Source organism: Bacillus rossius, chromosome 17, assembly GCF_032445375.1.
Source record: "Bacillus rossius redtenbacheri isolate Brsri chromosome 17, Brsri_v3, whole genome shotgun sequence".
NCBI lineage: Eukaryota > Metazoa > Arthropoda > Insecta > Phasmatodea > Bacillidae > Bacillus > Bacillus rossius.
In genome coordinates, this window is record NC_086344.1 from 37,114,580 (window position 1) to 37,128,122 (window position 13,543).

Here is a 13,543-nt window from a genome sequence, read left to right on the forward strand (position 1 = left end):
GTGCATGCGCCCCCAGGGGCGGGCGACTTCACTCGTCAGCCCAGCCCAGCTGCCCAGGCAGCCACAGTTAAACCAGATGTGGGCAGACGAGCCAGTGAACCGGCACGAACTGCGGGCGTACGGGGCGAAAGGCAGCCTGACATTGCGCTATCTTCATCTTCCTTCTTCCAGTCAACAGCCAACGACCTTTCAAGCCAGGGTGGGGGTAAGTCGTTCAGGCGAATTAAGTATCTTGCGAGTCGGACCCTCTTGTCCTCCAAAATCCCGGGACGGTTGAAGGTCGTGCCGCCCAAGCTACAACTGGCTCCAACAAGGCCCCAACTTAAAGGCGCCGCCATCTCTTCCTTCAGAGTTACGATGCTGTTCAGTTCCGTTGCGCGCGCGGCAGTTCACAGCTCCGCAGTTCGTCTACACTTCGCATCCAGGGCACATCGAGCTCCCCTGCGGTGCCTTCGCCGACGAAACTGCTTTCTGCCACGCGCCGGGCTGCATTCAGGCTACCTTTCACCCCGATAGCTGTAATAACGAATCCACAGGCCGGCCATTGGTCCGCGGACTGCTATTGGTTATTCACAGTCACCCCAGCGAGATTGCAACTCTCGAGCTGGGATACCGTATCCGCCAACCGTGGGACGCGTACGCCCACAAATCCCACACGCACTGCCGGCCAACAGCCCGCGAGAGAGATGTGCGCGCCCCGAGAGACGACCGCCGACTGAAACGTGACCTCGCCACCTGCCCTGCCGAACTGTGGCGGACATAGCCGAAGCAGTCGGCGGAAGAATTCCACCGTCTGCTTCGGCCATGTTCGCTTCAGTTCGGCAAGAAAGCGCTAACTTCGTAGCTTCTACCACGTGTTTTTAGAGCCAATCCCCTCCCTGAACCTTTGTACCATGCCACCCCCCCCCTTTCCGAAAGGAAACTACTTCGGTAGCCTTCCTACTGAAAGCGGTCCTACCAGCGCTTCTAAACCTAGCAACGCTTCTAAAACAGCATGTTTTGTGTGTCAACGAGTTCTTTTCTTATAGCGTACAGCGCACAGTACTGGGTCCCAAGAAGATAGTGTAAAAAATACATACACCTAACGGCTCGAGCCAAAGTAAAATACTATTCTTAATAAAATATTTTATTAAAAAATACAATGTCTGGAAACTGCCTGGGCAAGCACTGCTTGCCTTGCTTCCCCTGACGAGACGCCACTGCTCACCATGTTAATGTGGTCCCTGTGGCGGTTGTCAAAGTGTGGAACTCACCATGTTGATGTGGTCCCTGTGGCAGTTGTCAAAGTGTGGGACTCACCATGTTGATGTGGTCCCTGTGGCGGTTGTCAAAGTGTGGAACTCACCATGTTGATGTGGTCCCTGTGGCAGTTGTCAAAGTGTGGGACTTACCTTGTTGATGTGGTCCCTGTGGCGGTTGTCAAAGTGTGGGACTCACCATGTCGATGTGGTCCCTGTGGCGGTTGTCAAAGAGTGGGACTCACCAGGTTTATGTGGTCCCTGTGGCAGTTGTCAAAGTGTGGGACACACCATGTTGATGTGGTCCCTGAGACAGTTGTCAAAGTGTGGGACACACCATGTCGATGTGGTCCCTGAGACAGTTGTCAAAGTGTGGGACTCACCATGTCGATGTGGTCCCTGTGGCGGTTGTCAATGTGTGGGACGCACCATGTTGATGTGGTCCCTGAGACAGTTGTCAAAGTGTGGGACTCACCATGTCGATGTGGTCCCTATGGCGGTTGTCAAAGTGTGGGACTCACCATGTTGATGTGGTCCCTGTGGCGGTTGTCAAAGTGTGGGACTCACTATGTTGATGTGGTCCCTGTGGCGGTTGTCAAAGTGTGGAACTCACCATGTTGATGTGGTCCCTGTGGCGGTTGTCAAAGTGTGGAACTCACCATGTTGATGTGGTCCCTGTGGCAGTTGTCAAAGTGTGGGACACACCATGTTGATGTGGTCCCTGAGACAGTTGTCAAAGTGTGGGACACACCATGTCGATGTGGTCCCTGAGACAGTTGTCAAAGTGTGGGACTCACCATGTCGATGTGGTCCCTGTGGCGGTTGTCAAAGTGTGGGACGCACCATGTTGATGTGGTCCCTGAGACAGTTGTCAAAGTGTGGGACTCACCATGTCGATGTGGTCCCTATGTCGGTTGTCAAAGTGTGGGACTCACCATGTTGATGTGGTCCCTGTGGCGGTTGTCAAAGTGTGGGACTCACCATGTTGATGTGGTCCCTGTGGCGGTTGTCAAAGTGTGGAACTCACCATGTTGATGTGGTCCCTGTGGCGGTTGTCAAAGTGTGGAACTCACCATGTTGATGTGGTCCCTGTGGCGGTTGTCAAAGTGTGGAACTCACCATGTTGATGTGGTCCCTGTGGCGGTTGTCAAAGTGTGGGACTCACCTTGTTGATGTGGTCCCTGTGGCGGTTGTCAAAGAGTGGGACTCACCATGTTGATGTGGTCCCTGTGGCAGTTGTCAAAGTGTGGGACACACCATGTTGATGTGGTCCCTGAGACAGTAGTCAAAGTGTGGGATTCACCATGTCGATGTGGTCCCTGTGGCGGTTGTCAAAGTGTGGGACTCACCATTTTGATGTGGTCCCTGTGGCGGTTGTCAAAGTGTGGATCTCACCATTTTGATGTGGTCCCTGTGGTGGTTGTCAAAGTGTGGGACTCACCATGTTGATGTGGTCCCTGTGGCGGTTGTCAAAGTGTGGAACTCACCATGTTGATGTGGTTCCCTGTGGCGGTTGTCAAAGTGTGGGACTCACCATGTTGATGTGGTCCCTGTGGCGGTTGTCAAAGTGTGGAACTCACCATGTTGATGTGGTCCGTGTGGATCTCACCATGTCGATGTGGACCCTGTGGCGGTTGTCAAAGTGTGGGACTCACCATTTTGATGTGGTCCCTGTGGCGGTTGTCAAAGTGTGGATCTCACCATTTTGATGTGGTCCCTGTGGTGGTTGTCAAAGTGTGGGACTCACCATGTTGATGTGGTCCCTGTAACGGTTGTCAAAGTGTGGAACTCACCATGTTGATGTGGTTCCCTGTGGCGGTTGTCAAAGTGTGGGACTCACCATGTTGATGTGGTCCCTGGGGAGGTTGTCAAAGTGTGGAACTCACCATGTTGATGTGGACCCTGTGGCGGTTGTCAAAGTGTGGAACTCACCATGTTGATGTGGTTCCTGGGGCGGTTGTCAAAGTGTGGGACTCACCATGTTGATGTGGTCCCTGTGGCAGTTGTCAAAGTGTGGAACTCACCATGTTGATGTGGTTCCTAGGGCGGTTGTCAAAGTGTGGGACTCACCATGTTGATGTGGTCCCTGTGGCGGTTGTCAAATTGTGGAACTCACCATGTTGATGTGGTTCCTGGGGCGGTTGTCAAAGTGTGGAACTCACCATGTTGATGTGGTTCCTGGGGCGGTTATCAAAGTGTGAAACTCACCATGTTGATGTGGTTCCTGGGGCGGTTGTCAAAGTGTGGGACTCACCATGTCGATGTGGACCCTGTGGCGGTTGTCAAAGTGTGGGACTCACCATGTCGATGTGGACCCTGTGGCGGTTGTCAAAGTGTGGGACTCACCATGTCGATGTGGTCCCTGGGGCGGTTGTCAAAGTGTGGAACTCACCATTTTGATGTGGTCCCTGAGACAGTTGTCAAAGTGTGGGATTCACCATGTCGATGTGGTCCCTGTGGCGGTTGTCAAAGTGTGGGACTAACCATGTTGATGTGGTCCCTGTGGCGGTTGTCAAAGTGTGGATCTCACCATGTTGATGTGGTCTCTGTGGTGGTTGTCAAAGTGTGGGACTCACCATGTTGATGTTGTCCCTTTGGCGGTTGTCAAAGTGTGGAACTCACCATGTTGATGTGGTTCCCTGTGGCGGTAGTCAAAGTGTGGGACTCACCATGTTGATGTGGTCCCTGTGGCGGTTGTCAAAGTGTGGAACTCACCATGTTGATGTGGTCCCTGTGGCGGTTGTCAAAGTGTGGATCTCACCATGTCGATGTGGACCCTGTGGCGGTTGTCAAAGTGTGGGACTCACCATGTCGATGTGGTCCCTGGGGCGGTTGTCAAAGTGTGGAACTCACCATGTTGATGTGGTTCCTGGGGCGGTTGTCAAAGTGTGGAACTCACCATGTTGATGTGGTTCCTGGGGCGGTTGTCAAAGTGTGGGACTCACCATGTTGATGTGGTCCCTGTGGCGGTTGTCAAAGTGTGGAACTCACCATGTTGATGTGGTTCCTGCGGCGGTTGTCAAAGTGTGGAACTCACCATGTTGATGTGGTCCCTGTGGCGGTTGTCAAAGTGTGGATCTCACCATGTCGATGTGGACCCTGTGGCGGTTGTCAAAGTGTGGAACTCACCATGTTGATGTGGTTCCTGGGGCGGTTGTCAAAGTGTGGGACTCACCATGTTGATGTGGTCCCTGTGGCGGTTGTCAAAATGTGGAACTCACCATGTTGATGTGGTTCCTGGGGCAGTTGTCAAAGTGTGGGACTCACCATGTCGATGTGGACCCTGTGGCGGTTGTCAAAGTGTGGGACACACCATGTTGATGTGGTCCCTGAGACAGTTGTCAAAGTGTGGGATTCACCATGTCGATGTGGTCCCTGTGGCGGTTGTCAAAGTGTGGGACTCACCATGTTGATGTGGTCCCTGTGGCGGTTTGTAAAGTGTGGATCTCACCATGTTGATGTGGTCCCTGTGGTGGTTGTCAAAGTGTTGGACTCACCATGTTGATGTGGTCCCTGTGGCGGTTGTCAAAGTGTGGAACTCACCATGTTGATGTGGTTCCCTGTGGCGGTTGTCAAAGTGTGGGACTCACCATGTTGATGTGGTCCCTGTGGCGGTTGTCAAAGTGTGGAACTCACCATGTTGATGTGGTCCCTGTGGCGGTTGTCGAAGTGTGGGACTCACCTTGTTGATGTGGTCCCTGTGGCGGTTGTCAAAGTGTGGGACTCACCATGTCGATGTGGTCCCTGGGGCGGTTGTCAAAGTGTGGAACTCACCATGTTGATGTTGTCCCTGTGGCGGTTGTCAAAGTGTGGGACTCACCATGTTGATGTGGTCCCTGTGGCGGTTGTCAAAGTGTGGAACTCACCATGTTGATGTGGTCCCTGTGGCGGTTGTCGAAGTGTGGGACTCACCTTGTTGATGTGGTCCCTGTGGCGGTTGTCAAAGTGTGGGACTCACCATGTCGATGTGGTCCCTGTGGCGGTTGTCAAGGTGTGGAACTCACCATCAGTGGCGAGGCGTGAGGTTTACATGAGGGGAAGCAACAACTCCGTCCACATCAAAACATGATTGGGGGGGGGGGTCTGGGGGCCCTCCCCAGGGAAAATATGGATTTCAAGGTACAAAATGGTGCTATTTAAGTAGTTTTCTTAACTGAACATTGACTATTCCACAGGTAGAAAACTTGACATTTTTTTTAAATAAATTATTTTTAAAAATTAATGTTTGACTTAAATTATTCTGATAGTAAAATACCTACTCTACATTACTTATATACTAAGTGGCAATGTAGTATCATCTATATCTGGTACAAAATATATAAACATACAACACATGGCAAAGTAAGTTTTTAAAATAAAGAGAAGAACCTCATAAAAATGTACTAGAATAGTAAAAATTAATTCTTGGTATTTTACGTACCAACACAAAAGAAATTATCTTCATACATGATCATAAACTCTGTTAACTGGTACGTGTACCAAGAAACTGGCACGTCAATCATTCCTGAAACGCCACGATTTTTTTTCCTAGCCTAAATTATTCTAAGTGTGTAAGGGGAGGGTCCAGGTTAGGGGAGGACCTAAGTGTGTCTCAGGCCGAAGCCTATACACTCTATCATGTGGGTTTTTAACCATGTGGGACCAGGGCGCGTGCACCGTGTGCTATTGGGGTTTACTGGCCAGCCATGTCTGCGATTGGCGCCATGACTGACGCCCCATTGGTCGCCTAGCTTAAAAGCTAGCTAATGTGACCCAGGTAAAACCTGCATAGACACAGGGAAAACCCTGGGCCGGGTCATGCGGGGATCAATTAACATGCATTAAGCAAGCAGGTAACTACTGGACAAGAGGGAAGAAGGGTCCAGGTAAGAAGAGTTGGAGGGGCTGAAAAATCAACCATGCTGGAGTTGAATGATTGGGCCTTGCGGCCCGCATTTAAATGTTGGGTACTCCTGGGTTATTATTAAGCAGGGGCGCATGCGCCCCCAGGGGCGGGCGACTTCACTCGTCAGCCCAGCCCAGCTGCCCAGGCAGCCACAGTTAAACCAGATGTGGGCAGACGAGCCAGTGAACCGGCACGTACTGCGGGCTTACGGGGCGAAAGGCAGCCTGACATTGCGCTATCTTCATCTTCCTTCTTCCAGTCAACAGCCAACGACCTTTCAAGCCAGGGTGGGGGTAAGTCGTTCAGGCGAATTAAGTATCTTGCGAGTCGGACCCTCTTGTCCTCCAAAATCCCGGGACAGTTGAAGGTCGTGCCGCCCAAGCTACAACTGGCTCCAACAAGGCCCCAACTTAAAGGCGCCGCCATCTCTTCCTTCAGAGTAACGATGCTGTTCAGTTCCGTTGCGCGCGCGGCAGTTCACAGCTCCGCAGTTCGTCTACACTTCGCATCCAGGGCACATCGAGCTTCCCTGCGGTGCCTTCGCCGACGAAACTGCTTTCTGCCACGCGCCGGGCTGCATTCAGGCTACCTTTCACCCCGATAGCTGTAATAACGAATCCACAGGCCGGCCATTGGTCCGCGGACTGCTATTGGTTATTCACAGTCACCCCAGCGAGATTGCAACTCTCGAGCTGGGATACCGTATCCGCCAACCGTGGGACGCGTACGCCCACAAATCCCACACGCACTGCCGGCCAACAGCCCGCGAGAGAGATGTGCGCGCCCCGAGAGACGACCGCCGACTGAAACGTGACCTCGCCACCTGCCCTGCCGAACTGTGGCGGACATAGCCGAAGCAGTCGGCGGAAGAATTCCACCGTCTGCTTCGGCCATGTTCGCTTCAGTTCGGCAAGAAAGCGCTACCTTCGTAGCTTCTACCACGTGTTTTTACAGCCAATCCCCTCCCTGAACCTTTGTACCATGCCACCCCCCCTCCCCCTTTCCGAAAGGAAACTACTTCGGTAGCCTTCCTACTGAAAGCGGTCCTACCAGCGCTTCTAAACCTAGCAACGCTTCTAAAACAGCATGTTTTGTGTGTCAACGAGTTCTTTTCTTATAGCGTACAGCGCACAGTACTAGGTCCCAAGAAGATAGTGTAAAAAATACATACACCTAACGGCACGAGCCAAAGTAAAATACTATTCTGAATAAAATATTTTATTAAAAAATACAATGTCTGGAAACTGCCTGGGCAAGCACTGCTTGCCTTGCTTCCCCTGACGAGACGCCACTGCTCACCATGTTGATGTGGTCCCTGTGGCGGTTGTCAAAGTGTGGGACTCACCATTTTGATGTGGTCCCTGTGGCGGTTGTCAAAGTGTGAGACTCACCATGTTGATGTGGTCCCTGGGGCGGTTGTCAAAGTGTGGAACTCACCATGTTGATGTGGTCCCTGTGGCAGTTGTCAAAGTGTGGAACTCACCATGTTGATGTGGTCCCTGTGGCGGTTGTCAAAGTGTGGGACTCACAATTTTGATGTGGTCCCTGTGGCGGTTGTCAAAGTGTGAGACTCACCATGTTGATGTGGTCCCTGTGGCGGTTGTCAAAGTGTGGAACTCACCATGTTGATGTGGTCCCTGTGGCGGTTGTCAAAGTGCAGGTCGAGGAAGCGCTCCTCGTAGAAGGACTTGCCGCACAGACCGCACGTCCACTGCGAGGGGCGGTGCTGCAGCTTGGCGGCCTGCTGCGGCCAGTAGATGTCCCGGGTCGGGTGGAACGGGCACTCCACCGGGATGCGCACCTGGTGCTTCTCCAGCACAGGCACCCACTTCTGCAGACAACCACCAGTCTCAGTTGGATTCCTGTCACAGTTATACTCATCTGGTGCTTCTCTGGCATCGGAAACCACTTCTGCAGACAACCACCAACCCATGAACACCAAGCTTAGTTGGATACCTCTCACAGTTGTGCTTCTCTGGCATCGGCAACCACTTCTGCGACAACTGTCGACCATGAACACCAAGCTTAGTTGGATACCTCTCACAGTTGTATTCACCTGGTGCTTCTCTGGCATCGGCAACCACTTCTGCGACAACCGTCAACCATGAACACCAAGCTTAGTTGGATACCTCTCAAGTTATACTCACCTGGTTCTTCTCTGGGATCGGCAACCATTTCTGCGACAACCGTCGACCATGAACACCAAGCTTAGTTGGATACCTCTCACAGTTGTGCTTCTCTGGCATCGGCAACCACTTCTGCAGACAACCACCAACCCATTAACACCAAGCTTAAATGGATACCTCTCACAGTTATACTCACCCGGTGCTTCTCTGACATCGGCAACCACTTCTGAGACAACCACCAAACCATGAACACCAAGCTTAGTTGGATACCTCTCGCAGTTATACTCACCTGGTGCTTCTCTGGCATTGGAAACCACTTCTGCAGACTTACACCAACCCATGAACACCAAGCTTAGTTGGATACCTCTCACAGTTATACTCACCTGGTGCTTCTCTGGCATTGGAAACCACTTCTGCAGACTTACACCAACCCATGAACACCAAGCTTAGTTGGATACCTCTCACAGTTATACTCACCCGGTGCTTCTCCGGCATGGGCACCCACTTCTATGACCACCCCCGACCATAAACACCAAGCTTAGTTGGATACCTTGACGTCGTCCCGCCCATGCTCCGCACCGCTAGTACCAGATCCCATTTTCGGAGCGCACCCCTAGCCCAGTGGGAATGAGTCAGGCGAACGTCTTGGGCGTGACCCCAGCACTAGACTCAAATAAACTTCAGGGCACGAAACCCCGGGGGCTCGACCCCATAAAACAATTAAGGAACAAGACTTTAGGACACAATTATTAATTCATAGGCATTAAACAAGTGCGTCGTTGCTACTCCGTGCGAGTACCGCACGCACAGAGTAGACAACGAACGTCATTACCAGTCATGAACCCATGAACACCAAGCTTAGTTGGATACCTCTCAGTTATGCTCACCCGCTGCTTTTTTTTTATCGACAATTACTTCTGCGACAACCATCGACCAAGAACACCGAGCTTAGTTGGGTACCTCTCACAGTTATACTCACCCGGTGCTTCTCAGGCACGGGCAACCACTTCTGCGAATTGAAATGCACGGAGGCTGTATTTAATTGAAGGTAGTTTCGTTGATAATTAATATAGATGCTAGAAATAATGTTTAGTGAGGCAAAGTTGTTGGACCTCCACATACCTCTATTTGTCATGTCACGGGGCAGATGGTCGACTGCCGGTACAGAAATATGCTCAATATAAAATAACTTTCAATAATATAAATACTCTTCTGTTAATATTTTAATAAATAAATTGTTGTGATGGTGTGGGAATTTCCCAACTTTGATCAACTTGAGTTTTGATGCTGCATACCTCATAAACGAGGGTTCTGACGATTATCACATAGTCTCGAGGGTGTGATATCTTGAAACCGGTCGTCCAGTCCAAACAGGAGGTACCGACGTCTACTTAAGTACTAATAACATGAGATTTGGCACTCAGGGGCGTAGCCAGAGGGGGTTTTAGGGGTTCAACCCCCCCCCCCTTAGCACCAAATCTTTAATTAATTTCTTATTCATCACTCAAACAAATTTCATATTAAAATTAATAAAAATTTTACCATTACAATATTTAAATTTAAGTACCGAAAACTGCTAAAATAGCATTATTTTACACCTTAAAATCCAAATTTTCCCAGGGGAGGACCCCCAGACCCCCTCCCCCCTACTTTAATACGGGGGGGGGGGCATGCTTCTTAACACCCCCCCATACACAAATCCTGGCTACGCCACTGTTGGCACTGCCTCCCTTTACGAGGGTTCTTACGGTGAAGGTGTGGTCATGGGGGTGTGATATCTTGAGACTGGGCATCCAGTCCAAACAGGAGATACGAAATCAACACTAGAGTTTTGGCACTGCCTACTTTCTACACAAGGGTTCTGTCGATGGAGGCTTCGTCTCCGGAGAATGATCTCTTTAGACCGGGTGTCCAGTCCAGCAAAGAGGTACGATGTCCATTAACGTACAGATAACTAAAGGTTTGGTGCTGCCTCCCTCTATGATGGTTGTCTCGATGCGAGCATGATATCTTGAGACCAGACTACCCGTTCAACTTGTAGTTATGTCATCTTAAGTACTAATAATATTAGAGTTTTGATTTTGCCTACCTTCTGTACGAGAGTTCTGATGATGGATATGTAGTTCAGGGGTCGTATATCTTGAGACCAGAAGGTACATAAAACTTAAGTACTAATAACTAGAGTTTGGACACTGCCTACCTTCTGTACGAGAAATCTGAGACTTTGGAGGCGTGGTCTCAGGAGAATTTTATCTTGAGACCAGACTCTTTCAGTACAGCCAGAAGATATAATGTCAACCAACTTACTGATAACTGGAGTTTTTGCGCTGCCTACCTTCTGTACAAGGGTCCTGACGATGGAGGCGTGGTCTCGGGGGCATGATATCTTGAAGATGGTGGGGCCTGGCCAGGGGATGATAGTCAGCACGAGGAGCGTGATCACCTGTCCACACAAACAATGACCGTCAGGATAGTTCCAAATACTCAGGAGTTTAACTATAAACTATATAAATGCAGCAGACCTCTTTACTGTTTATCACAAGGAGAAGTTTTTTTTTGCATAGACTCAGTTAAACCCATACAGCTTGTTCCATCTGTGTACATTTCCATAAGGTAGGGCACATTGGGCAAGGTTTTATAAAGATAGCCCAGTTGTTACCAAGGGGTTATGAGAGGATATATCACCCCCTCCAAAATCCAAAAAATATATCATCTATATATAGCATAATAGCAGGCAAATTCCTAACCCCCTACAACAAAACTCAACGAAATGGAAATTTGTGTGTTAGCCTGTTGTTACATACATTAAAGGGAGAAGATAGTATCCAAAATACATCTTCTTGGTTTCAACAGTTATTTTGCCAAAACAATGTCCTGTCATTTAATTTTTAACATTTGGCTTCGTTATAACATACTTTATAATTGCATAAAAATGCTACAACAGTTTTACCAGGTGGTCACTGGCATTTAACACTGAATTAATTTTTGCATTGATTAAAAACGTAACAATACTCAATTGACTCTACGTTATTTTCTTTGAAAACTTCTTCACGTGTGATCTCTCACCTTACTTTCACCCATTCTTATTCTGGTATGCCCCGATGACATGTTTCTTTCTCGCGGAAGGCTTAGCAAACCACCGGTAGTTTTGGTGTTAGACTATGCACAGTTTTCTGTAGGAGGTTTTATTCAATACCAGCTGCCCCACCCGGCTTCGCACGGCTATACTAATGGAAACAAATTAAGCCACATCTCCCATTTACAGTAATGGTAAATTAAAAAAAAATTCAGTGAAAATTTATTACAATGCTGTATAATGTACCGGAGAGAAAATGAATAGCACCGAAGGTTTCCCGACTCGTGCACGCAACGTACAACTGATGTACCCGTACTTCGCTACGGCAGTCTACAGGCAGATCACTCTTGCGCCGCTCATTATACATGCCCCTCCTTGTGGGTACGCCACTGCCGCGCGATGCCCGTTGCCATGGAGACGCAGAAGGCACGAACAATGCAAAATCCTGTTCTCATGCAGACAAAGTACCCATTGTTGCCTGGTTTTAACCACCCATGGTATCTAATTTTCGGAAAATGTCATCCTGCGTAACATAAGGAACATTACTGTGAAGTTTTAAGTCTGTAAAATATATATACTTGAAAAAAAGGGCAATTTTTGATATTTAAAGTACCCGCAAAATTTCAACGGTGATGAGGACTGCACTAACAATGAAATAGTCGTTAACTTCTAGCGCATGCGGCATCGCCAACACACACTTCGTACGTGTACTGCATGTTGTATCTAACCCCCTCCAACGCATTTGATTCTAAATTGGACTTTTAGTAAGGATCCATAATGTTATTGATAATATAATATAGCCTATAGCCTTCCTCGATAAATGTACTATCCAACACTGAAAGAATTTTTCAAATCGGACCAGTGGTTCCTGAGATTAGCGCGTTCAAACAAACAAACTCTTCAGCTTTATAATGTTAGTATAGATTTAAATTTAAACGAACCAGAGGACTACTCGGTGTTGCTTATAGTGATAAAAGAGGTCGTTTAAATGAACATGTAACATTATGGTTCACAAATAATCTCTTTTTTTGCAAGAACTATTTTTTTTATATATATTCATGTCTTACGTAAATAAAGGTACAAACTACCACGATTTATAAAATAAACAATTTGGATAAAAAATATTTTAGAAACTGTGGTTTAGCAACTGGTTAACAATGGCAATATAATTACCTAAAGCAAGTTTGTTTGATATTGAATGGTTTATTGTTGCACGGTTATTCACCGAGGCTCCAAGCAACGGTACAATTAATATTATAGTGGGATCCGAACCACTTCAATACTGACCCGGTGTTCTTAAGGAGTGAGCTCGCTTAGTTGTAAAGTCAATGTTCGTCTGCTTTCAAATGAACTCGGTTCATTATCGCAACCTTTCTGCGGCGGCCATGCTAATTGGGTTTGGAAATGCAAACAAGTTTTGTGTGTAGTGTGTGCTCACGTCTTCTTGAGCCCTCAGGAGAAGTGTGTGACATCGGCAGAGTTCGGATAACTTCGTGATTGGGGGCGGCAACTCCAGTACAGATCGACACAGAAATGTCAGAAAAGAGTAAGACTAATATATTTTGCCGACTTCTACAACAAAATATTATCAAGGTGAGTACTGGTGGTAGTAAAGACTTGTGAAATTACATCTATTCAAACGACTTTGTTTTTCCCACACAACATGGCTTTATGTTGACAGCGAGGTCGGATAAGAACATACAAAGAACTTATTAAATTGAAGGCGGAAACGCAAGGAGTTGAATGATGGGCCGCTGCTTCCGTTGGGTTTTTGCGTCTTGCGTAGTTTTAACCGGTTATTTGATTACGTCGTCGCTTAACATTTAACGTCTTGTGTTCTTGCGTTCATTGAGTAGTTTATTAAACCAGACATTAAGCAAAAGCTCAAGGTGCAATAACGCAACGCAAGTATTGTTCGACTCCCAGCTTCTTTGCATTTTTGTTTGCGTTTTCGACGGCCATATTGGATGAGAAGTGTTCCGAAAAGTTTTAACGGCGCAGACCTTACGTGCATGGGCCACAATTTTGTTTTTATTATATACACTTGCTTGGCTTCTGGGTTGTAGCCGCGTCCGAGGAGAATATATCATCGACGTTGCAGTCGCCATAATCAGGGTAGAGTTACAACCCAGAAGACAAGCAACTTCAGACAACGCCCGTGATCTTTATTTGGTTTGGCTGGTTTGATAAAAAAAAATGGGGGGGGGGGGGAATCAGG

The 13,543-nt window shown here is 48.4% G+C and overlaps 1 protein-coding gene across 1 annotated transcript in view; it reads right to left on the minus strand.

Moving 5' to 3' along the window:
* The window catches only part of LOC134540653 (uncharacterized), a 73,263-nt gene that overhangs the window by 58,206 nt on the left and 1,514 nt on the right, over nucleotides 1–13,543 (minus strand). The window contains exons 2-3 of the mRNA XM_063383527.1: nucleotides 10,585–10,692; nucleotides 7,745–7,954 (exon numbers count right to left, since the gene is read on the minus strand). Coding sequence (XP_063239597.1) covers nucleotides 7,745–7,954; nucleotides 10,585–10,692 — 318 coding nt within the window. The remainder of the gene's footprint in view (nucleotides 1–7,744; nucleotides 7,955–10,584; nucleotides 10,693–13,543) is intronic.